Source organism: Crassostrea angulata, chromosome 7, assembly GCF_025612915.1.
Source record: "Crassostrea angulata isolate pt1a10 chromosome 7, ASM2561291v2, whole genome shotgun sequence".
In the NCBI taxonomy this organism is placed as follows: Eukaryota; Metazoa; Mollusca; class Bivalvia; order Ostreida; family Ostreidae; genus Magallana; species Magallana angulata.
Window position 1 is genome coordinate 18,117,148 of NC_069117.1, and position 26,148 is coordinate 18,143,295.

General features: G+C 34.0%; 5 protein-coding genes across 5 annotated transcripts; 2 read left to right on the plus strand and 3 right to left on the minus strand.

Annotated features, from left to right (window-relative positions):
• Nucleotides 1–26: 26 nt before the first annotated feature.
• LOC128155603 (L-proline trans-4-hydroxylase-like) lies at nt 27–5,511 on the minus strand. Its single transcript, XM_052817403.1, has 10 exons — nt 5,395–5,511; nt 4,776–4,811; nt 4,593–4,674; nt 4,357–4,438; nt 4,093–4,203; nt 3,847–3,938; nt 3,455–3,545; nt 2,795–2,924; nt 2,474–2,625; nt 27–423 (listed from the first exon to the last, which is right to left on the minus strand). Exons 2-10 carry the CDS (start codon nt 4,786–4,788, stop codon nt 313–315), a joined length of 864 nt encoding a protein of 287 aa, XP_052673363.1. The 5' UTR covers nt 4,789–4,811; nt 5,395–5,511; the 3' UTR covers nt 27–312.
• Nucleotides 5,512–7,768: 2,257 nt separating this feature from the next.
• On the minus strand, nt 7,769–9,299 carry LOC128156957 (uncharacterized). Its single transcript, XM_052819295.1, has 2 exons — nt 9,262–9,299; nt 7,769–9,014 (listed from the first exon to the last, which is right to left on the minus strand). Exons 1-2 carry the CDS (start codon nt 9,297–9,299, stop codon nt 7,769–7,771), a joined length of 1,284 nt encoding a protein of 427 aa, XP_052675255.1.
• Nucleotides 9,300–11,646: 2,347 nt separating this feature from the next.
• LOC128156972 (ectoine dioxygenase-like) lies at nt 11,647–14,857 on the minus strand. The gene is made up of 9 exons (XM_052819320.1): nt 14,682–14,857; nt 14,300–14,381; nt 14,054–14,135; nt 13,824–13,934; nt 13,639–13,730; nt 13,313–13,403; nt 12,412–12,541; nt 12,129–12,280; nt 11,647–11,866 (listed from the first exon to the last, which is right to left on the minus strand). The coding sequence occupies exons 1-9, from the start codon at nt 14,695–14,697 to the stop codon at nt 11,762–11,764; spliced, it is 861 nt and encodes a 286-aa protein (XP_052675280.1). The 5' UTR covers nt 14,698–14,857; the 3' UTR covers nt 11,647–11,761.
• LOC128156971 (kelch-like protein 24) lies at nt 14,341–23,443 on the plus strand. The gene is made up of 3 exons (XM_052819319.1): nt 14,341–14,461; nt 16,641–16,951; nt 21,504–23,443. The coding sequence occupies exon 3, from the start codon at nt 21,516–21,518 to the stop codon at nt 23,232–23,234; it is 1,719 nt and encodes a 572-aa protein (XP_052675279.1). The 5' UTR covers nt 14,341–14,461; nt 16,641–16,951; nt 21,504–21,515; the 3' UTR covers nt 23,235–23,443.
• A 384-nt stretch (nt 23,444–23,827) lies between these two features.
• LOC128193187 (uncharacterized) lies at nt 23,828–26,053 on the plus strand. Its single transcript, XM_052866512.1, has 2 exons — nt 23,828–24,035; nt 24,125–26,053. The coding sequence occupies exon 2, from the start codon at nt 24,136–24,138 to the stop codon at nt 25,240–25,242; it is 1,107 nt and encodes a 368-aa protein (XP_052722472.1). The 5' UTR covers nt 23,828–24,035; nt 24,125–24,135; the 3' UTR covers nt 25,243–26,053.
• The last annotated feature ends 95 nt before the right edge of the window (nt 26,054–26,148 follow it).

The window sequence follows — 26,148 nt, forward strand, 5'->3', positions numbered from 1 at the left end:
TGAATGAGGGTAAAAATAAAACTTGATATCATTACAAAATTGTTATATTTATTTATCATCTGGCAACCAGCTAGTATACATCTGTTATTATATTTGTGTACAGAATATGTCACATACATAATTGCTTAAATGAAGTTAAATCTGTTAAGTTGTATATTTGTGATTTCCCTCTAAAATTAATATACACAATCTATTGATACCAATTGATGATCATAATCCAATATAAAAATATATTGTGAACATGGCACGTAAAATAAAAGTCTTAAATGGTAGAAGTAAACATAACTGACGATCAAGCGTTTACTGTCCAATCTACCTAGCCTTCTCGTCCAGTGTCACAGTTTTATCCACGGTAGGGTTCAGAAATTCTTTCCCAGACATGTCCGTCACATTGGTGCAGTCTTTGATTGCTGAGTTTGATACCTGTTATCAAAGTTTTGATACGAAAGTAGTAATACAAGTGTCATTCAATCTTCACATTAGCAAATAATTCTGTACTAATACAATTACACACATATACAATGTATAATTGTATGATTATTTATTGACTCTTTAAAATTACCAGGTATTTAATTGAACTGGGAAAAGAACACAAGTATGGGGAGTGTTCACTGACATATAAACTTTTTTGCATATTTTTAAATTAGAAGGTGAATATATTTTGCAAAAACTATTCAATTGTACGTTTAGAGATTTGATTCCAATCCTTATTTCAAGATTAACATGTACTTTCATATAATATACCATTCAGGCTTGGGGTGAATTACATTGTAAAGTAATGCATTACATTACCATTACTTCATGAATTTGGGCATTAAATTACCATTACCATTACTTGATTTTCTTGAAGTAATGCATTACATTACCATTACATGAGTAAAGTAATGCATTACCATTACCATTACTTCTTTTTTTTAAAGTAAAGCTAAGAAAGAGTTTTTGCAAATGTTTCAAATATAAAACACTCTTTAACATATCTACAGGTTCATGCTCAGTATCAGGTTCAAATTCAATGACTACATGTATACAAGAGTCATTCTTTATTTGCTCAGTATATAATTATATTGTGGCATTATGAACATTAAATAAGTCAAATATATATAGACATTTATATATTTATAGACATTTGCCATGATACAATGTCAGATACGAAATAGAGACACAGAATTACATGCACAACAAAAAACAATTTATGGAATATTCCATTAATGTTGCGGTTATTAAAAGCTGAATAGAGATATTTCCCCAGATGACACAAATCTTTATAATTTTGGACACTAAAGTGTATAAATTTATAAACATGATTTTTCCCAATTACATTTTTTAATTTTTAAATCGTATTTCTTTCTACTGAGGACAACTCAAGACAATAGATTGCTGTTGCAATATATGATCGAAGTTTCAAAGGGTTCATCTTTTAACTGCATCCTGTTAGTTTGAAAATCTTCCCAGCTATACTAAATAAATGTTTTACAGGAACAGTCGAAGCTTGGACCGAAAAATACTGTTTGACGATCTTTATCTTAGGATATATTAAGTTCAATAATAGAAAAAATACATGTACATGAATCTTGTATTTTCTATCAGTCCAAACTAATGTACAGTGTACTTAATATAAAAGAAAGAAAGAAAGAGAGAGAGAATAAGTAAGTAAAAAAATTTTCAAATAGGTTATAATATTGGAAGTGATATTGATTTTCATCATGAATGGACAGTGCATTCATTTTGCTTTTAAAGGTGCATGTCTGTCTCCTATTCTATTGAGACATAGTAAAGGGAAGGGGATTGGGGTGTTCAGCACTTCTTATAACAATAGATTGTTTTGATACTTAGAATCCTGGGGGCATAGTGTGTTGTTAACACATTTCTTACTGAAGTGCAAACTAATTGGAGTAAATTGTTTAAATGATTAAAAACTCTTAATAACAACACTCTTAAAAATGTTATGAAACTGAAATAAAACTGAAAACTGAAATATTTAGTTATATTAACAATTCAAAAATGAATTTTGAAAAATCTTTTTTAATAATACAATTAAAACATTTTTATCTCAAGAATTATTTCTTTCTTCTTTAAAAATAAATCTAATCAAATTTAATTTCAACTATTCATTCATTTATCACATTTTTTAAAGTGAACACTGAACATGCATAAATAAGCATAGTAATGCAAAGTAATGCCATGTAATGCTAGCATTACACTAGATTTTGGAAAGTAATGAATTACATTACCATTACTTGTAATGCTAATTTTGTGGCATTACACATTACTAGCATTACTTTGAAAAAAATGTAATGCATTGCAATGCATTACCATTACATTTAGCATTACCCCAAGCCTGATACCATTACATAATAAACATTTTATATATCTTCAACTCAAATCCCATCATATCAAATAATTTTAGTTCTGTTCTAATGATATACATTCTTTGTGAATCAGTTCAAATTATCAACAGAAAAATGGTTTTTACCTTTTCGAGGGGAGTGTACTGTGGATGATGATGGGGTATGACAGGGTTATTGGCCTTGGTATTGTATGCTACCAGAAAGGCCCACCTTCTTAAATCACTGTTGTTAGGTCCGCTGGTATGTAACAAATTGCTATGGAAGAACAGTGCATCACCTACAAACCAATGATGTCTTAATGTCGCTTACATTAATTATCTAAGAGAATGTGGCAAAATGGTAGTTCAATACATGCATGCATGTATATATGTCAATTGAGTATATACATGTATTTAGATTTTGACTGGGATTTCACTGTTTTGTCTTGTTTCTTAGTCTTGACATACCTGGTTCCATTTCCACAAACTCCATTGGACACACTTTCTCGATCTCTTTCACTCTCTCTACATCTGCTCCAGTCTGTCCAGCTACCATCAAGTGGTCGATCCTGCCACATTTATGGGAACCTCGCAGAATCTTCATAGGGAAAATATTTACGTAATACACTGATACAAAAATGTGCAAAACTTTTGATAACCCCATGGTTTGTATATCTGTTCTTTCGTCTTTGGTGATTAACCTGATTTCCGAATCACCATAATTTTGAATAAATATACAGGAAGGTTATACAATAAAAAAATTTGCTTAGAATCTTCATGGTTAATTAATTTGTAGTTAATAGTGAAAAACAAATGACAAGCCTCTAAATGATTACCAGGTAACATGAAATGATATAATATTAATTGTTTTCAATTTCGTAATATTGGATTAAATATGTACATGACATTAACAGCAACCTACTCCTTTCATACACCTGCAGTTGTTTACCAATTAATTCTTTTTAATTTGTACCAGCTTGTATGTTTAATTTTGTTTTCAAATATCACAACATTTGTGTTGTTTGTTTTCCATGACTGGTGTATTTAATATACAGGGTTGAACGTCCTAGCTACATGTACCCATTTTGTTGATTAACATGTCACATGTTTTTGTCTTCCACAGCTTACCTGTAGACAGCCATTGGCCTTGTTGCACTTGTCTATGGAGATAAAAACAGTTAACATATCTGGGAACAAACAACCATTCTTGTACCAGTATCTAAAGGTAAACAAAAAGTCACACTTTATTTATTTGTCTTTTAACAATACCAGTATATTACAAAATCATACACTGGTGTTAGTCACCACTGGCTTGGTAATCATCAAGAAAGTTTTTGACTGATCAGTTGATAAGATCCAAACAAACAGTTAATGAAAAAAAGTATTTGGATGTAGTAAACAATTTAAGATACATGATATTATGACTTTTTGAAAGATTAATGGGAAACCACCCCCTGTAAGAGGAAATTGCAAGAATTTGGGCTTGATCCTTTAAAATATTTTTCAAGGTATCAAGTCACCCGTAATCTTGATGCCATAGGTGACTTCCTCCTGTTTTGGCCTCCTTCATCATTAGTTTTGTATGATAGTGGTACACTTCCCCTCCAAGTAACTGGCGAATATTTAAACAAAATAACAGATATAATAATTAACCACAATATTCTCAAAAAGTAATCTTATTTTTCATATTTTTTCAACAGTTACTTCAGTCTAAAAATAAAATTAATCATGTAAAAAGTGAAGTCTTCACAAATTTGTTAGGCTACCTTTTCACTGGTCTCAGATACTTTCTCACACCTTGCCACCATGCCAGTGACATCACTTCCTGGATGACTCCATAATGCCATCCTGCATTCCCTTCCTGTTCCATCAGAAATCTGTGGACAAAAAATTATAAGTCACATCTGACATGTCACTTCTATCAAATATTATGACTATAATTTACAGTGATAAGTATAAGTATAAATCAGAAAGTTACTTTTTAATGAACACACATATACATGTATACATGTATACATGTATATACTTACTCCATATGAGTGTTTAGTGATTTCTTTGTTTTCCTCAAGTACTTCTTTCACTTTCTTTAATTCCGATTCATCCAACAGCTTTCTACAAAAATCAGTATATATTTATTTTTATTATAAATTTGTAGAATTACCTGCAAGTTATTTTTCTAATTGTACGGTGATATGTGAGGGGAACTTGTTGGCACAATAATTTCAGGTGTATCAACTACCGTAGCTATGTATCATGAAATTAATACCTGATCATTATGTATCCATAGTTTTCAAAATCTTTCTTCATTTTATCTGTAACTTTGAACTTCCCATTCTCATAAACATACTCTAAGTAAAAAAAGAAAAAAAGGACAAAAATGTGATGTGAGAAAAGCTTAACGATCATAGAAAGGTCATTTGATAGACAACATACAAAAATGTTTACAAACCTGCTGATGTCATGTTGGATGTGTTCAGCTGTTATGCTAAAATTCAAATTAAAAAAAAAAAATAATGATGGAGCTAATATGAAACATCAAAATTTTAAACATCAAATTCCCTTAAATAAATCCTTCATATCTCTCTGAGACTATAAAATAACAAGAAAATGGGCCTGGGGTTGTGATGTAAATGAAATGATTTGTTTCATTTTCATTATACCAGTTGGGTAAGAATTTAGGTCATTTAACTTTAAATAACGGAAAATTCTCGCATTTAATACATGGTAATTTTCTGCCTGCAGTTGTCGACATTCGTTAGTATTCCCAGTGAACACGTAAAAGTTGTTTACGCATATATCAATTTTGTGTGATTCTGAACGTGCAGTATTCCAACTTGTCCTCACTCTATTTGGTCCACAATATCCTTAATCATAACATATATGTGTATTCGATAGCATTCTGGCAAAATCTATATGATACTTCACCCTTTGAACCCCCCCCCCCTCTTTGAACCCTCTCTCCTCTGGCAAGATCCGATGCTGAACTTTTTTAAATATATGATAAATGTATATAAAAACATTAAAATCATAAACTGATATAAATATTTTTACGTAAACTAGAATCTTACCTGTCATAAAGCACCAAGAGAATACAATGACCTGGATTTGTTTACGATTACAATCACTCTGTTGAACGACTAACTCTGTGTGCTGGATTGCTCGTGCGTATAATGACCTTCACTAAATGCATGATGTACAAGGATTGTTGAATAAATTGTAGACAAGTGGTTTCACATGAAAACTACTCAGCTTGTTTTCTTGAAAGCTTTACTACCACTCTCTGTATCTATTATATACAATGATACAATCTCGAGTTTTTTTCTTCTCGAACAACGGTCAAAAAGATGCAAACACATTGAAATTTCAATTAAAAGTAATTTCTCTATTATACAGTCGTTTTACCGGTAACGAGTATTTGCCAGTATCGAATAATTTGTAGAAAAATTATTGGTGAAAAACGAAGTTAGTTTTAAAAATCCAAGCTCGGTAATTATAATACAGAAATAAATATTCTATCAGTGTGTGGAGTTGTTTGACATTTGCACGATTATTTACCGTATTATTTACAATTTAAAAAGGTGACCCAGTTTAAAAAGGTGACCCAGTTATGAACTGCCGGGAGTGCAAGGCAGAAAAAACGAAAGTGTGAAAACAATTAAACCTAACTATGAAAATAAGTTTGTTATTGAACCCTTTTTAGTGGATAATTAGTAATTGTAATCCACTTGATGAGATTATGCATCATATCAAATAATAATTGAGCTTTGAATGAAATTACGACTTCAGATAGAACCACGTGTAGTTTTCCTAGTGTCGGTTCATTGCGACAAAAGTATTATTTGGCTGGATATATTGATAGATATAGGGGCAAAACAAAGGCAAATGGCAACTACTTATCATTAATTACTATTATAAAGTGTTTTCATGAAAATTCAATTTCATATAGTAACGCAAAATGAAAACTGTTCAAGTCCAGTTTCAATTTGAAGGGAAAACGGTACGATTAAAATAACGATCATATTATTTGTATAAATAACATATTTCCACAATTATTTTTCCTTCTTCATTAATAAGTCTATTGACATGTACCTCTAGTGCATTTTTGAAATTAATTCGCCCCAAAATATTCGGTCAGAAGTGATAGAGTGCGCTTGATTCGATACTGGAAAACGTATTCGAAACTAGGAAAATGGAGGGGGTGTTGATATCTCCGTAATTCATCCTTTATATTTTCGGAAGTTTGATACTACAGTTTAGAAGGACAAAGAAACATGATTTAAACAAAAAATAAAAACATTTGGAATTCCGATAATAATAGTCGCATGCACAACGAAACCGCATACTGGTTCGTTACCGGTAAAACGACTGTACGTGTACATTTATTACATAGAGTGAGCTATACTTTTATTACACGTCCAAATCACTCGATGGGCTGTATATGTAAGGCCATACCATTTACATCTTCACAGACAGTAAGGCCAGCTTCCATAGCTACAACAAACTAGAGCTACAGAACATTCGAGAGAATAAAATCCCCAGAAGGTGAGAGGCTCAACAGGATGGACCAAGTAGAAACAGACCGGAATCGAACAACGACTATGAGGAGGAAATATCAAGCAACAGTGGGTAAAAAGTTGCAAAATAAGAATGCTAGTGTGGTGCGAAAATGCCAGAGGTCTTAAGATAGACAAATTTAAGTCTGAATGTGGTCGAGAGATGGAAGCAGACATCACAGGAAAACTGCTATTGAGACACAAAAAGATTCAAGCATAGAGGCATTGCTAAGAACTTTTCAGCGAAATCTTTGTTCGAAAGAGTCTCTAACTTGTAGGACAACCGTAAACCACAGGGAGATGGGTGAGAGAAGGAAGCATTGCCTAGGATGAAGGATCTGCACACATCTTGGAACAACATCGACAAGGAAGTTAGCAGGATCCCGAACACAAGTTAAGACAGAAAGGAAGAATAAGGCACCGTTTAACCTTTAATTATTTATTACATAGTTAAGGAAATAATTTGGCACAGATGAAGCAACAGATGCAAGACCCAATAATAAAGTCAACATTTATAATAGAGGTCTTGAAGAAATTAGACAATTCAATATGCAGTTCAAGAGGGCTTCAGATAAGGTTAGGATGGGGGATAGTATTGACTGAATACGTAAGGTCAGAGCCTCCATGACTAAGGCGAGCAGAGAGAACAAGGTAGATGAAGAGGTGGAATGTTAGATATGGGGCACACTTAGTAACAGACGCATTCAAGTTTACAGAGGAGCTGCTAAGAATGGATCGACCAGACAATTTTTAATGGTCCAAGGAAGAAGTTGATCAGTATCTTAGAAAATCCATTTTTGATGTGGATGAGCACGATGACGATAGCTGAAAAAAAAACCCAAAGAGGACGAAAGGTGTCTTCAGGAACGTACCAGTCATCAATAAGGTTTTATGCGTGATCCACATACTGACTACATCTACACACATACAAGCTGGATTGGTCCACATACTGACTACAACTACACACATACAAGCTGGATTGGTCCACATACTGACTACATCTACACACATACAAGCTGGATTGGTCCACATAGTGACTACAACTACACACATACAAGCTGGATTGGTCCACATACTGACTACAACTACACACATACAAGCTGGATTGGTCCACATACTGACCACAACTACACACATACAAGCTAGATTGGTCCACATACTGACCACAACTACACACATACAAGCTAGATTGGTCCACATACTGACTACAACTACACACATACAAGCTGGATTGGTCCACATAGTGACTACATCTACACACATACAAGCTGGATTGGTCCACATACTGACTACAACTACACACATACAAGCTGGATTGGTCCACATACTGACTACAACTACACACATACAAGCTGGATTGGTCCACATACTGACTACAACTACACACATACAAGCTGGATTGGTCCACATAGTGACTACATCTACACACATACAAGCTGGATTGGTCCACATACTGACTACAACTACACACATACAAGCTGGATTGGTCCACATACTGACTACAACTACACACATACAAGCTGGATTGGTCCACATACTGACTACATCTACACACATACAAGCTGGATTGGTCCACATAGTGACTACAACTACACACATACAAGCTGGATTGGTCCACATACTGACTACAACTACACACATACAAGCTGGATTGGTCCACATACTGACCACAACTACACACATACAAGCTAGATTGGTCCACATACTGACCACAACTACACACATACAAGCTAGATTGGTCCACATACTGACTACAACTACACACATACAAGCTGGATTGGTCCACATAGTGACTACATCTACACACATACAAGCTGGATTGGTCCACATACTGACTACAACTACACACATACAAGCTGGATTGGTCCACATACTGACTACAACTACACACATACAAGCTGGATTGGTCCACATACTGACTACAACTACACACATACAAGCTGGATTGGTCCACATAGTGACTACATCTACACACATACAAGCTGGATTTGTCCACATACTGACTACAACTACACACATACAAGCTGGATTGGTCCACATAGTGACTACATCTACACACATACAAGCTGGATTGGTCCACATAGTGACTACAACTACACACATACAAGCTGGATTGGTCCACATACTGACTACAGCTACACACATACAAGCTAGATTGGTCACAGCTTCTTTATCTACACTTATCTGCATTGATTAATTGAGAAGATTCCTGCAACATAACACCTTTGATAGCAATCTGGACTCTTATAGATAGGGCAGAGAAAGCAAAAAATCTTCCATTCGGAAAATCAGTTAATTCAAAGAATTGACAACATGTAAAGAAAATCAAATTTTATATCAATACCATATGGTGCATATGTTCCTTAAAACACAGAGGGCTACAGTGGCGACAACCCACAAATGGACACCTTTTCTGACATCAACCTTACAAAACAAATTCCTACACCTTTTGCAACCAAAAGCCTCGACTCCTGATAAATAAATCCAGAAACAGTTGAGGAGGAAGTTATTGAGGTGATAGTGATAGATGGGGCATACTAGTACCTAATGCAAACCATAAAGCAACATCATTAGCGAGTTCTTCAGAAAACATGAAAGAAGAAGGCCAAAAACCCATGGAGGATGACACGTGAAGCAAAGACGCAGGATATAAGGCCTTGAAGAACCGTGTAGGTAGTCTTCATCCCAGAATAAGCAATGTATTTACCAGTTATTAAAACTTAACAGAAATACGAGGAAGTTGCATGTAACATAACTAAGGCTTTTTTTTTTAAAAGGATTTCGTGACTTATTTATGATTCATATTCGGTAGCTATGGTATTTGATACACTCGCAATAATGCTGTTAGGCAGGTAAGTGATTCTTTGTCACTTTTGTAGGCTACGAATAATTCATAACGCGCCCTTGAAGGATCGATGATGTGTTTTTTCCATGGCTGGCACATAGTCTTGAAAGCATTTGAATTTCACTTTGGTCTTTGAAAACAAATAATGCGATACCAAAGATTTGTTTTTGAAAAGTATTTAGAATTCCAAAAAAAATTCCTCTACCTATTCATATGTAATAGTTGGGGCTACATGGATCGTGGATATCGGCCTGGATATCTCAGTGATAGAATTGCAGGGGTCCCGGGTTCGATTCCCGGTCCAGCCATATGCTTTCAGTGTATTTATATGCCCATTCCGTCTTTCCTATTACACACATATAAAACAGTTGAAAATTTATCGCGATATGTATTTTGAATTATTATTTTAGTATATTTTAACATCCTAGAATGATGTTTAGTGTAGTTTTTATTATACACTTAGATTTAGAACGAATGTATGAACAATCAATAAAAAGGTCTGAAAAAGTCCTTGAAATAATCAAACTGGAAGTAGAAAGTTTGTATTAACATATACTTATTATTACAGATTCATGACAGAAATAAATTTATTGATTGTTTAATTTCACTTTGAATTATTATTTTATAACGTCAATTGTAAAAATCCAAGTAGAGTACTTTATACATTATTTATACATCTCTATATTTTCGATTTCTCTTCAATGAGAACAACGAATTCGGACGTCACAATATGACTTGTTCTGCCTTTAATCTCCGATAATGGTTTCGAACGTAAATAATTCCCAAGACAACACGGAAGATAGAGATATCACCGTTTCACTTACCACGGTACTACATGTAGTGTTCAGAAACACGGTGACATTTGTATTAACATTTGTATTAGCAGAACATATAGGTTAAATTGTGATTAATGTATCATCCATTTTATATTTTTGAAATTTTTCAATTTAAGAAAATATCCAAACATAACAAGTGTTAGCAACAGTTCGTTTAACATTATTAAATAGAATTGCTGCACAAAAGCGCCTTTAAGGTACGAACAAACTGAATATTCCATCTACCAACAAATGGATTGAATTTTACTGTCCGAAATTAATTTTAAACATTCAAAATACTGTTTCAAATTCGAAAGTAATATTAATTTTTAAGATTAAGTTGAGTCACACTGGGTTTTGATGTTGTTTAATAATTACTCGATACTTTGAAATATGATTTGGATCAATAGTACATATACAAAAAATAAAATGTTTCAAAATAATGTGATAGGTTTACACTTGTGTTTAAACTTCGGAAAACTACAATCAGGAGGCCTTTTCTGTCGAAGAGTATCATGGCGGTTTTTTGTTGTTGTTGTAAATATCAAAGTATACCATTCATTTAATTTTGACGCGTGAGAAGTGTAGATTTGAGATGTTATACACATGATCCTAACTTTTGTGCAATCAATTTTAGTGAAGTGGTATTTAAATCCGCCCAAAATGAAAGTCTAATTTGAGAACCCCGCCTTTATACACTGTATCCCTGTGTCAAGGTATCCAACAACTTTTCTTGTCCTTCTAGTTTTGTCTCTCTAAAATAGCTGATGTTTTTTCTTGTGAGTAAAAAATTACTAAATGCATTGTTTAACATCAATTCTTTATAGGAATAATTTTTTTTAAATAAAGGGATCTGGCTACGCATACCCACCAATTTTTTTAATATTTCATAAAGGTGTAAAAAGCAAAAATACACTAGAAATTGGTTGCTATGGGTAACCGATGCCAGGTAACCGAGGCTAAACTTTTCTTACTAATTTAAAAAAATATGATGAAAATCGGTGACTATTAGCGCCTACCAAAATTTGATTCTGACATAGAATTGATACTAGTATTAAATCAATCGTACCTAAATGAATATCAAGAGAAAAAGAAAATAAAAACCAAGGCATTTTCTATTTCTTCTTGTTTTTGATGTACTTTTATTCAATTCCACATTATATTCATTTTATTCTTGCGTACGTGAACAATGAATATATCAACACTTTGAGTAAAAAAGAACTTATTTTGCATTAAGATTGACAGTTTTGTCCTCGGCTGGATTCAAGAACTCCTTCCCTGACATGTCTGTTACATTGGTGCAATCTCTGATGGCTGAATTTGGAACCTGTTTCCATAGGAAATATACAGACATTTCTGACCATAATCGGATCTTAAATGGGAGGGGGGGGTATTCAAAATGATTTTGATCAATTACGGGCAAAGTATATTGACAATGTAATAAAAATTTTTGCCATAAATTGGTATTTGTAACCATAATGTAAGCAATACTTCATTATTTTTTAATACATTTTTACCCTTAATGACAAAGTCCAATCTGTAATTAATTAAAAGTTAAGATATTCTCGTGTTTGAATGTAGTGTGTTACCTTTTTCAGGGGAGTGTACTGGGGACAATGATGGGGTATGACAGGGTTATTGGACTTGGTATTGTACGCCATTAGGAAGGCCCACCTCCTTAAATCACTGTTGTTAGGCCCGCTGGTATGTAACAAATTACTATGGAAGAACAATGCATCACCTACAAACCAAAACTGTATAAAAGGCAATTTATTTTATAAACATAGACTGCAGCTTAAGCCAATGAAGGTTACAAATATTACTTTCATGAAGTAAATTCAATCGTCTACCTTGTTTCTTAGTCTGACATACCTGGTTCCATTTCCACAAACTCCATTGGACACACTTTCTCGATCTCTTTTACTCTTTCTACATCTGCTCCTGTCTGTCCGGCAACCATAAAGTGGTCGATCCTGCCACATTTATGGGAACCTCGCAGAATCTTAATTGGAAAATCTGTATTTTAATATTAAGTACTAATTGTTTAAAGTCCATATATCTTATTGCATATCATCTAAACCACTTCTAACAATTCGGTTTAACGCGTTTAGGATTCGAATCAGCAATCTTTATCCATGAAATAATAGAACAACTGAACCAGTGCAACACCTTTAGATACATAGGTAATTTTTAAAACCATGTGAGCTTATTTTACATTTTTGCAAAATAAAATATGATTGAGCAAATAATTTTCAAATTTCTGAGAGTTATCGAACATTGCTGATGGCAATTATAAATTTGAAAGTCTACATAGTTATGTGTTTATATGACTTCACAATTGAATATATAAAAAAAAAATTAGGCTTAGACATTATAAAAATAAATTCAAAACCTTATGGTTTAAATAAAACAAGGATGATTCATTAAAAGCTAATTCTTATCAAATGGTTATGGACATATATATTGATGGGTATTTGTGGATTTTAAGATAGATTTGACCCCCCCCCCCCCCCAAACCGTGTTTGATCACCTCAAAATATTCAAAGAATAATTTTTTATTACTTATATCATTTTCAGCAAGTGTACATTAAAATACTAAAAAAGACTTTTTTAAAAGACATTGATGAAATGTATTGGACTAAATATGATAAAATCAAATTGCAGGGTTATCACAGACAAAAACAATGAAAATTGAAAATATACAGGATTGAATTTCCTGATATCAGTTCTTTGTTGACGATCTGGTTCGATGTTTTTGTTTTTAATAATCTACCTGCAGACAGCCATTTTCTTTGCAGCACTTGTCTATGGAGATAAACACAGTTAACATATCTGGAAATAAACAGCCATTCTTGTACCAGTATCTGAAAACAAAAAATACACACCAATGGTCATTTTTAATTTCATACACCAAGCAAGTGAAGGTTATCTCACATGGTAATTTGTTTTTATTTCAAGCATGTAGTAATTGTCAAAGAACCGCGGACAAAATGTACAATGGTGCCATGCTATGAAAACTCGCTAAACATATTTTACTAGGTTTTAATGACAAAAATCATTGAAATAGGTGAAAATTGAAATTCACATAGCACAAAATACCCATAATCCTGATGCCAAAGGAACTGTCCTCCTGTTTTGACTTCCTTCATCATTAATTTAGTGTGATAATGGTATACTTCATCTCCAAGTAGCTGTTAAATATAAAGATGTGTGAGGATGATATTCAGTTTACATATTTGGTTTGGCTAAGTTGGCAACAAGAAACATTTTTAATGTCCGACTACCTTTTCACTGATGTCAACTACTTTCTCGCACCTAGCTACCATGCCAGTGACATCACTTCCTGGATGACGCCATAATGCCATCTTACATTCTCTCCCTGTTCCATCAGGAATCTGACAACAATAAAAAAATCTTTGAAAACAACGATGTTCTAATTCACGGAATTGGTACTAAATTCTTCATTAATTGTATGCATATGCAATCTTGCAATGCTATTCCGAACGGAGCTTACCCCATACGAGTGTTTAGTGATTTCTTGGTTATGTTCAAGAACTTCTTTTACTTTCTGTAATTCTGCATCATCCAAGAAATTCCTGCAAAATATATGTTATGTGTTTTCAAATTTTTCATTATCAGTCTCAATTTGTAGAGGATTTGAAATGCATGAACGACATAATTGCCTGCGTAATCATTCTAAATGGTTTAAAAATGGCAATGTGATCGCAAATCTTTGTGCCTGCAGATAATATAATGTTACCTTATTTTGATGTAGCCGTAATTTTCAAAATAATTTTTCATTTCATCTGTAACCTTGAACTTCCCATCCTGATAGACGTACTCTACATATAGAGGAAAAAGCAACGATGTACCGTGTTTTTAACCAGACTGGTGAATTCAACCAACACTTATCTGATCGTAGGTAAGAAATGATTTTACCAATAAGAAATATTGTTTGGACATGATTTGTATTTCAATATGAAATATGCATAATAGCATTCGTAAAGGTGCAACAGGGAAAGATATGTGTAAATGACTAATGGAGATTTCACATTTGGTACAAAGTGGTATCCATGGTAGCTATCTAGGATATATTAACATGAGCTGTTGATGAAAATAAGTTTAAATCAAATGAAACATACCTCCCGATTTCATCATTTCTTCTCTTGCGGCCAAAAATTAAAACAAGAATGTAAAGGGGTTAAAGCTTCATCTTCACTGAAAATTGTAGCATCTCAATTTCATTGATAAAACACATGTACGTGTTGTAAAGGTCAAAAGTTGAAGATGGCGTGCATGTATTTGGTATGTAAATATTGACGACCTTTCAAATGTACTTAGAGATAATTTTAGATACTGTATATACAAGCAGCAAACAGCAAATATTTAGTGGTAAGGATAACATGTGATATGATTGTCAATCTTTAAAGGACAATTAGTTGTGCTAACTTGTCTTATAGAAAGAAATTTATGCTCTTCAATTTCAAAATAGACTTCTTTTATTACTGGTTTCGTTATCAAATGGGTCAAACGATAAGGGACGAAGATGTATGTATATGTATGTATAAACACACAATGATTTTGAAGATTCTAATTGGACAGTAACAATGACAAACAGATATGAAATTAAAATAAATACCCAGATATAAACAGAAAACACTGTGAAGGAAGCAAGTGTCAAAAAGTAATAAAATACAAAACTTTACCGGTTGTGTGGGAAACTGGAAGAAGGTTTTTTTTTTTTTATCTGTCATTGGATGAAATCAGCAAAACAAAGTTCTACAACTATTGAGGGAAATCAAATTTGATATGGTACTACAGGTATATCTTTTAGAGGATAGTAAAATATAACCAAGAGAAATATTCAAAATGTGTTTCAAAGCTGAGCTTAAAACTCCAAACTTGAATGGACAAGATTGTTTATTAAAATTAATTTTTGGGGGATGTGTAAACGTGTTGCGCAAATCCTGTAGTGAAATGTTAACGGAGGCATGTATGATATATCCAAAGTGACTTAATTAAAGCGAAAGAAAAATGATATAATGTTTAATGTGACAGGGTTGTGTTAATTAAGGGTCAATCTACACTGCACGCAAAAGATTTCCACCGCCATGGTAATTTTAATTGTGATTCCTCGACCATTTCTGCTCGAAAAAAGAAGTTATATTTCAATAAATTAGCAGTTAGAGTGATCTGCCCTTTGGTGTGATTCGCTCTACAGTGTATGACACTGGACTAAAATTTTATGGTGAAAATAACGAGATAACTCTTTGTGTAATTTGATGAACATCCTCATGAAATGGAAAAAAATCATTTAAGCTCAGTATTTGACATATTCACTGGCAAACATGTTATATTAATATCAGCTTATTTTTTCCATGGTAATATAGGGACTCATTTGAAGATATATTTTTTTCGCATGAAATATTAAATATGCATCGATGGTGATCTGTAATATTTGTAATTCTACACGGAAACATCATTTATACTTAATTGATATGTTAGTCACTGAACTGCTACGTGGGCGAAAATTATTACATTATCCCAGACATTGGATTGCGCTTCTCTCAATTCTCGTGGGTTCTTTTAAAGTCCTCACATACTGTCAAGTTTCATAATCAGCTATCTAAAAAAATGACAATTTTAAAATTACCTTCAAATGCAAGAATCGAATGCAACTAAATTATGGTTATGGTCTTCACTGTGAAATCAATGTGAAAAGAGCAATTATTTAAAAGTCATAATTCAACGCTTATTTTGCCAATACATTACCTTATTTTTCTAATTGGTAGAATAATTCCCCAAACACCCACTTCTGCTTCTTTTTATCGTTCATGACCCCGTCCTCCCATTAATACATTTCTCTCATATGTTTGCTGGGCTTGAGAGTAAATGTAATACTCCCAAGACAGGAGTTATAATTTGATTAAACAAGGACCTCTCAAACATTATGTACTAAGGCAAATTAACTTCTTGAAAAAAACACTGAAAGTACATGTCAATATTTGATTATTTCTGAAACAAAGCAAAATTTTTTATATATAGTATTTACTTCTCGTTTCAAAAAAATCTATGAATTATTTTATCTCTCATTTTTACAGCAAATTTCACAATGGCTTTTAAATCGATGAATTTGCATTGTGTTTCGCAACCCACAGCTTCATGAAACTCCAAACACTTTGCCGTGTATCGCTATATGAGATCTATAGATCCTGGGAACCAATCAATACCCTGTCTCCGTATATAGGTACGTTCAAGCCGCGAGTCATCACAGGTAATTTTCGCTGTTCAACTAAAGACCAGATAAATATGGCACATCCAGGATGTTACAGCGTTTGGTTCTGATGTGGGATTGACGGAAAACAGGACATTTTCCTGTAGTGTAAAAGAATAGGAACTTTGCTCAAGAGATGTAAGTAATCTACGAGGTTTCATACCTTTTTAAGGATAATTCTGCTCTGTTTTGGCCTTATTTGAGTGTTAAAGTTGAATTTATTGGGTATAAATGTCTAGCTGCCATACTTGTTCCAAAGAGATTGATTTAACAGCTATTGACATTGATTCTTTGTTGTGAATGAAGGGAAGCTAGCCCCTAGAATGGCATTCAGGACTGGATGTACGCTCCATTCCTGTCTATCAATGATAAACACACTTTCTTCTTATTGAATATTGTCATCAGTAATGGTAACACGGTGTATGAGTGGAAAACAAACACTGAAACCAAAACATGTTTAGTTGTTTTAAAAAACATCGTTGGGTCAACATTGGTAATTCCAGCATCTGGGAAATAAAAAAAGTCTAAATATATTAAATGTAACCAAAAATGCCTTTTAAATTTAATTGAATGAATTAAAATTTATTCCTTTAAAGTATTAACTAACTTAATAACAAGTTATTGTCATTAATCATCTGATTAAAAAAAATATGAACAAATTCAAATCAATTATCTATGCAGAAAGAAGCAACTGCAAAACCGGATATCAGACCCCAAACCCTGGTAAAACCAATACAATTTCAACGACAGATTAATTTTCGTTTTAGCTTAATGTAAGATATACAATGACTAAACGAAAATTTTGTTGTTTTAAGCGCAAAAAAGCGGTTTGAATTTGAGATGTAATATTATACAACCGCAGCAGTATTGACCTACAAGCAGATTAAGTACTGTTCTATGAAAACGCGATCCAGTTATGTTTAAGTACAAAAATGTCATCTCAGAATGCTGAATCATATTTAGTGATAATTTATTTAGGGTTTACAATGCAGTAAAAATTCCTTTCTGACGCATCTAGCAAAGAATGTTTAAATAGTAATTATGTGTTTTTCGATATTTATTATCTAAATACTAATCAACTACGCATTTTAAAATTTAACCCAGGATATTGACTTTACTCTGCGTCATCACAGTGCTTGTTTGTTCACGAATGATTTCAAAATGTTTCTAGTGTTTCTTCTTGTTGCGGACAAGTTGCAAACCAAAGTAATCGTAAAGGTGTTAGTAGCGTTTCATCATCAAGCAATTGGAATTGGAACAGGCATTTGCGGGTTTTAGAAAATATTTAATGAAAAGGAATCATTCTTTGAGTATTATAGGGTGATCTTTATGGTTGTGATTTGATCAGTTGCTACGATTTTACATTATATAAAATTTTATATAAAATAAAAATGTAATACAATATAATATACTGAATACGCATGTAACATCAATTTAATTGCCTGCAGAACTAACGTATCTATATACTATACACGTTGTTGGACAGTTATAAGAACAACCAAATTACGCAAGATTAAACTAAATTTTGATCTGTAAACTTTTAAATATTTCATTCGATTCAAATTTTCATATTTGATTTAAGCATAAACCAAAGACACATATTCAATGTTAGTAAGACTTTCTGAAGATTAAAAATTCGTTTTCATTGGTACTTTTTTTTTTTACATTAGACTTATTTACAGCGATAATAAGTATAACATCTATAACGGTATACAAGGAAATACTCGCCCCCGTTTTATTTTCGCCCCTTTCTCATTAAGTGTCTAATTGACGAATTAAAGACTGGGCGAATGCAAATGCCTTAATTTTTCTCTCTTTTGACATAACCTTGTTTTGGAGATTCAAGACGAGGCAAAACCGCGTTTGCAAGTGTGGAATGGCGAAAATAACACTGGACGAAAATAACCCTGTGTACAGTATATGGTGTTTTAAGGAAATACAACATTGCGTGGTACAATTTTATTTTTTAAAAAATTATACTATATAACTGTATCTTCTCATACTGTAAACGAATTGTATTCGACGATTTTTGGCGGAAATTTTCTTAATGAGTTAGGTGGAATGGAATTATTTTTTTTCTTCTAAATCTTCCAATCCTTAAACATATATGCATGTCATTTAGCTAGGTACTTACTTGATAAAGCCCAAGCCTTTTCTGCCAAAAACGTAAAACGTAATACAGTCAGATGTAATACGTTTACAGTATTTGGTCGAATAAAAAATCATTGCTGATGAAAGAAGTATGCCCTGTTACAGTGACATATCTAACTCTCCTAAAGGTCTCAATAAACATAGAACACTGTGCCGAATAATTATGTCAGAACTAATGTGGCATTTTTACACCCGTCTAAGACGAAAGTATCGAAAAATTCAAATGTGTTTTATGATAGACCGATGCTTAAAGAGATTTTAACAACTTTTGTATTTTATTTACCTTTAAAATATATTCCAAAAGGAAAATAATTTTTCCCGTAGGGAAAAGAACTTTCCTATAAGATATAAGGAGATATTAAATTTTTAAGAGGGTGCAAAAATGCTACCTTGGCACAGTGTCTCAAAGAGAAAATATAACATCTGGATGAATGTATATTACGTGTGGAAAATTGAACAGAAGTGTTCCATTACCTTTGACGATGCATATATTTTGCAATTCAGATTATCCTATATGCTTCTTTTAATAGCTAAATGTGTGTGTATTAATATTTAAATATTAATACAAAAATATTATGTTGATAATTCATATCACGTAGGAATACAAATAAATCAAAAAGAATCTTAGGGGGAACTCTTCCGGTTAGCTCAATGTCTAACTTTCTACTTTAATTTTAACCCCTAGGAATTTCATACTACATGTTCATGTACATGTAGAAAGAAATATGTAAGGTAGAAATAATTTGACTTCGTCTCGCGTTAATTGTTTGTTATTTCAACATTCATTTTATCGAGATTCCATTAGGCATGTCCTGAAAATGGCCGAACAAGTGGTACCTCTTGATCAATAATAAGGCAATCAATGAGGACATTGGCCACATGATAATGTGCATGTATCTATAGTAAGAACTACCGCCATTTCTGACCCATAATTAGCCGAGATACCAGTATGTTGTTCTACTTGTTGATCTATAGAAGGACATATACAAAGTGATCCATCTTCTATGTCTATTGATGTCTTGATGTCTTATTTAAAGTCCTTGATTGTTCATTTTTAATGTCTCAGTCGAACACATTTTTAATAAACTCTACCACGGTTAAAGTGAATGACATTTGATCGTGGTAAAGAACTAAAGATTTTCGAATTAAAAAGACCTTTATCGTATTATGGACGTGTAACCTTTTTTATCTTTGTTATATATGTAAGAAATATTTAAGTGCAATTTAGTAATAAATTTGTCGTGATAAACTGTATAGTTAATGAATCATGAGATAATTAAAAATCAATCATCACACAAGATTATGTAATTATGCACAAAAATGAAATCAGAAGTCAAAGGAGCTATATTTAGTACATTTGTATGTTTGTACATTCAAACGTGCTTTAAAACAACATGCACGTGGTTAAACAACAAAGAATATTCTTTTTGTTCAAGGACTCCATCCTTCATATCAGACTTGTGCATGGTCTATAATTAATGCCCCTCTTTTGTACAAAAATATCAATAATGAATGCGGCATTCTATTTGGAGTTGAGGAGAACCCTCGGTAAACTATTAACTGCATGTTGAAAGACCAGGATGCTGCTTGGCAAATGTTGATCTTGCTCCCGTAAGCGTTTAATTTCCGCAGATAATACTGTTTATTATAAAGTCACAAATATTGACTTGTGTATATTTTCTATCGAAACGATAATGAAAATGGATCAAAGGCATTACTTGGTGCGTCAAAGGCATTACTTGGTGCGTAAGTAGCCGCTAATTGGTCAATAACAAGTCAAACAATCGATGATTGCTCTATAAATAGTATTTTTATGTGCTGCAAAATAAATAAAACCATGATGATGTCAGTGTTATCATGGATTTGAAAAAGGACGAATCTTGCCTAAAGTTTAATTTGAAAAACGAAATTTGTCATGCTGTTTAACGTGAACACTGATAAACCTTCCAAAGAATCTGCTACCTATATGAAACTAATATTTTAACTAAACCATCTCACTTCTCAGGAGAGAATGACACAAAATAATGTAGATAACTTTCCATGGAAAGTTTTGCTTTAAAGACATTAAGACAGGTAATTGAGCGAAATTGTAGGAACACCCACTCGAAAAAAAAAAGAAACAAAAAAAACAAAAGATAAAATTACAGGCTACAGCAAAAGAAAAGAAACAGTTTGTCATTGCGTGATAGTTCTACAAAGATAACAATATTGAGATTGTATTGATTATCAACCAGGCGCCATTAATCAAGTCACCATGCCACACCAACATGCATTACCTCGCGAAAAAATTACAAAGAGCCGTGAAATAATTGCAAAGAGCGTAATTTCCGTCCATAATTAAGCAATAACGCTAAATATGTATTATAATGAGTTCAGATGACCGGGATGATAATTATTTTAAGGTTCCCATAACTGACGTTTTCGATGGAAATTTCCTTTCAGAGGTTATATGATAGAATATATTTACAATGTTTCTAAGTCTTAAGAAGCATCGCCTTTGAGCAATATATACATCTTTTTCTGTATCGTTTTTTTTAAGATAATCAAAAAGATGGAAGATTCGTGGAAGAGCGACGTTGCTCTGCAGATTCACGACGCCCTGGAAGAGATGTACCGTGAATCACGTCATACTGACGTCAACGTCACAGTGGAAGACCGGACTTTCCGATGCCATCGGGCGGTTCTCGCGGCCGTGTCGCCTTACTTCGATGCCATGTTTTTATCAGGGATGAAAGAAAGCATCGACGGGGTCGTAAACTTACAAGGAATATCAAAAGAAAACTTCGAAAGTATCATCAAGTTTATCTACACAGGATCAAAAGTTGTCACTAAGACAAACGCCGAGGAACTACTGAAAGCAAGTGCCCTTTTTCAGATCAAACAACTACATGTTAAATGCGAACAGTTTCTTCTGGACAAAATAAACAACGAAAACTGTATTGGTGCTTGGAAGTTAGCAAAAACACACGAATGTCCAAATCTGTCGGAAAAGGCATGGGAGATTATCATGTTCAATTTTCAAGATATTTGTCGATCGGAGGATTTCCAGTGTCTGGATAAAGATGATCTGATAGAAATCATTACCCATGATGATCTCCACGTCAGCAGTGAGGAACTTGTCTGTGATTCTGTATTCCGGTGGTATGCCACTGATCCAGAGGGAAGAAAGCAAGACACGATACATCTGTTCGAGTATCTGCGACTCCCTTTACTTGGCTCGGAGTACCTTCTACACGAAGTGGAACCTCTCAATATTGTCAACGAAAACTCGCGGTGTCGGGAAATCGTGAAAGAAGCTATACAATATCAACTGCTGCCTTCCAGGCGATGGGACTTTAACTCGCCTCGCGTGGCTTTTCGAAAGTATGCATCTGTAGAAGACGTCCTTATCGTCATCGGGGGATACAATTCAGTCGGGGAGAAAGTGGTTGATATGTTAGCGTACAGCTTTATCCAAGCTAAATGGTTCTTCTTAACTCCCATGCCTGTGCAGCTTGGAAGAGAGTTTGCAACCGTTGTTTACGGAAACGATATATTTGTATCAGGTGGATCTCAGAAACTCGATTGCCTGCTTCGGTACCGTGCAGAAAACAATGACTGGTACAGATGCACCTCTCCAGTTCAAGGCAGACGACGTCATGTAATGGTGGCGGTATGCGAAAGCATATTTGTTCTTGGGGGATATGACGACACAATCAAAGATGAAAATAAGCGCACGCTATCGTCTGTTGAAGAGTACCTCATTAACGCGCGAACTTGGAGAAAAGCTGGTGATATCGTGCATGCTGTACGATCCATGTCGGCCGCTGTATCAAAGGAAAAAATATACGTGTTTGGTGGTATCTTAGCAGATGACAAAGAGTCGGATGCCATTCAGTGCTTCGATACGCGTCTGTCAACAAGTTTAGTCGTGTCTTTCCTTCCATCCCCGTGCAAGTTATCAAAAACCGTGGTCTGTGATAAACACGTTTATATCGTATGTACTGACGGTTCTCTTTTGGAAATGTCCGAGAAGGGAGATGTCAGCTGTGTTCATACTATGAAGTACTTTAACCGAAGGCGTTTTGGCGCACTTCACAGGAAAGGGGGCATATTACTGGTTGGTGGGGAGAGCGGCAATGCGATCAGTCAGAAAATCGTATTCCTGAACCCCGACAAAAAATGGACGGAGTATACCTATAGTACTACTATGCCCGCAAGAGCCAACTTTGGAAGCCTAATTATCATTCTGCAGAAGAAATATCTTACTAGGACATTTAAATCGGATTGAATCAAAAGCGACTTAAACTTTTCTTTATGGTTTACTAAATGTGCTTGAAACTGATAAAGACTGAAATCTTGAATGTATTTTTACTCATTTTTATTCTAAAAAAAATCAAATTTTTTATGCATATTGGATGATTTTATTGGATGATTTTATTTTTGTTTAAAGTTTCAATTCATTAGATACATATGAACATGTGAATAAAAATAAATCTACCTGTATATGTTCCTTTTCTTAATGCTTAATGGAAAGAAGTTAACCAAATCTTTGAATAATAGGGATCTGGCAACGAATTTCATAAAACGCATCCTTAACCTTAATCTCACTCTGGTACCTTTTTCGACTTCATTGACATGCGACAAAACAAAAGAAAATTACATCAACTAGGTTAATAAGAATGTAGGCCACCGTAATTCGTTTTGAAGATTAAGAAATCCCATGAAAAAGACCTTTCATTATTAAGTATAATCTTAAATTCACATACAATTACGTTATGACCTGTTGTCCCCGATTAATTTTTGGCACTGCATGCTTTTACTATTTAATGCTGTACCTGGCAGGACTAAAGAAGAGAACTCATTAATTAAAATTATAAGGTGTTAGAGTAATAAGTAGAGCACAACACCTTGGAGGATTAAAGTGCCCCATGATACCATTTGATATCAAGGAGTGTGTTTAGGATTGACTCGATGTGAATCGGCTGCGATGACTGTTTGAAACACCTACTGAAATCCTACACTTGACAAAGGCACATAGAAAAAAATAGAAGTCAAACAAACTTTGGAGTCAAGATACTTGCATGCTGAGGTAAAGAAAGAAAGAAAAAATTGTCGTTGAATTCAGTTGACACTTTGAGTGTTTTAGTTAAATTATAAGTGATTTATTCCTTTTTTCAGGCAAAGTCGAAATGTCGCTTCTTTTTATTAAAACCCAAGATCTAACATGGCAGGACAGAGCGCTAAACATCGAGGTCATGTTGGAACCAAAGAAAACACAGCTTCTATTCAAGAAAAATAAATCGCTTTCTATGCGATGCGAAAAGGATCGAGTACGCTACGAAAAGCAAAAGAGAGCCTCAGTAAGGAACTACAAGACAGAGAAGAGGTATATGGATGAAAGGAACCAGGAGTTATACCTTATAAAAACCCAGAGATTCCTCCAAAGTATACCTCCTGACATGAAACAGCAGGTTTTAAGCCGACGTTCGTTTTCCATTAGTTTGACTAAACTCGCCAAAGACATCAACGATGGAGAAGAGAACGCCCGAGCATCGGCTCCTCCTAACATGGTCGGCTGTATGTCTCGGGATGAAGGAACGATTTTGCCCGCAATCACCGTACAAACACCGGAGCCACCAGCTATACCGGATCTGCCGATACAACAGGTCAAATCTTCCTCGGGAGTTCGTCCTCGCAGGGATTCTTTCGATTGGTCGGAGAGTAATTCTGATTCTAGAGCATCTAGCCGGATTAACACGCCGATTCCTAGTTACTTGCCTTCCGTACAGCAATCTTTGCCCAGCGGCATTATGAAAACCAGGAAAAAGTCGGCAAACGCACTGTTTTCTGACAAAAATGTTAAGTTTGCTGAAGAGAAAGTTGTAGAGGAGAGGCCTTTAAAAGATCAGTATCAAGAAGAAAAACTAAGAATTGAAAACCTGAAGCCAAAAGTTCAGAGGAAAGTCAATTCTTTCCTGTTAGAGCAGAGTAGATTTAATAAAAGGGGTCCCATTTCAAAAACAGAGTTATCCTTGAAAAGCGTTGAAGAAACGAACGATATATGCGGTATTTCTAAACGTCGACTTGTCAGTGCTTTCGACGAATACTGTGAGCTGTCTAGCCAGGACAATTATCAGAAACTTGTAAAATACGCGACCAAGTATAAAGTAGCCTCTCAAATGTCGTCAAAAATTGTCCCCTCGGTGGACACTGTGAAAGCTTCCCGGTCTTTTTTATCCATCCAGAATCCGGTGGGGTTGCAGACACAGAATAGGGGACTTGTGCAAATCTCATGAGATAGCAGCATGTTCATTTCGTAGCAATCGGTGTACTTTTGATATTCTAAAGAGAACAAAAACAGCCATGGAAAATTTGAGCAGAAAGCTGGCGATGATGATGTGTAAAATGATATTTTGATTAACAAATTAACAATGTAATTAAACGAATCACTAGAGAATGTGTATTGGGGATAGGTGGTAGAATATCACTTTAAGTTCAAACGAGAAACTCGAAGTAACAATATGAATATTTAAATTTTAGTATCATATGCATCTATAAAACATGTTATCAGATCTATTGAAATATCACCATGTCGAAATCGATGCCAGCAAAACGTTATCAAGTTTGACGGGTTTTTCTGTTCCAATTCACCTTGGCTACCAGGAAATCTTTTTAAAAATAGCTAATTTCAAATGCTTCGTATGTACCAATCTCGTTTAGAATTCTTGCATAGGTTCGTTAATCTTGATTTTCATTAGAATTACTATCATGAATTGGTTGGTTATTACGCAGTTCAAAATCCATGTGTCTAAACTTCACGTTGATTCCAAGAACAGCTTGGATGTTTCTCATGCAGGATACATCATTATTGTTATACTTTGCTGACAAATCATACTTGACTGTTTCGTCTAAATAAGGAATGGTAATTTCGATATGGAGATTTTACAATGCAGATAACTCAAAATTTTATTTACATTTACTTTTAGGTGAATCCTAAAAGTACCCGTAGACATTTTTTATAAGTTTCTGAAGCAATGAATTACAGAACTACCCTCACTGCATGAAACCGGTTGCTTTTTGTACTATTAAAGTTTATTTCTAAGTGTATTATTTCCTTTTCATTATAATCACTACAACAAAGCCACCACTATATCAATACATGCCTGCACCATGAGATTAATCCCACATTATGTGCAATCCAC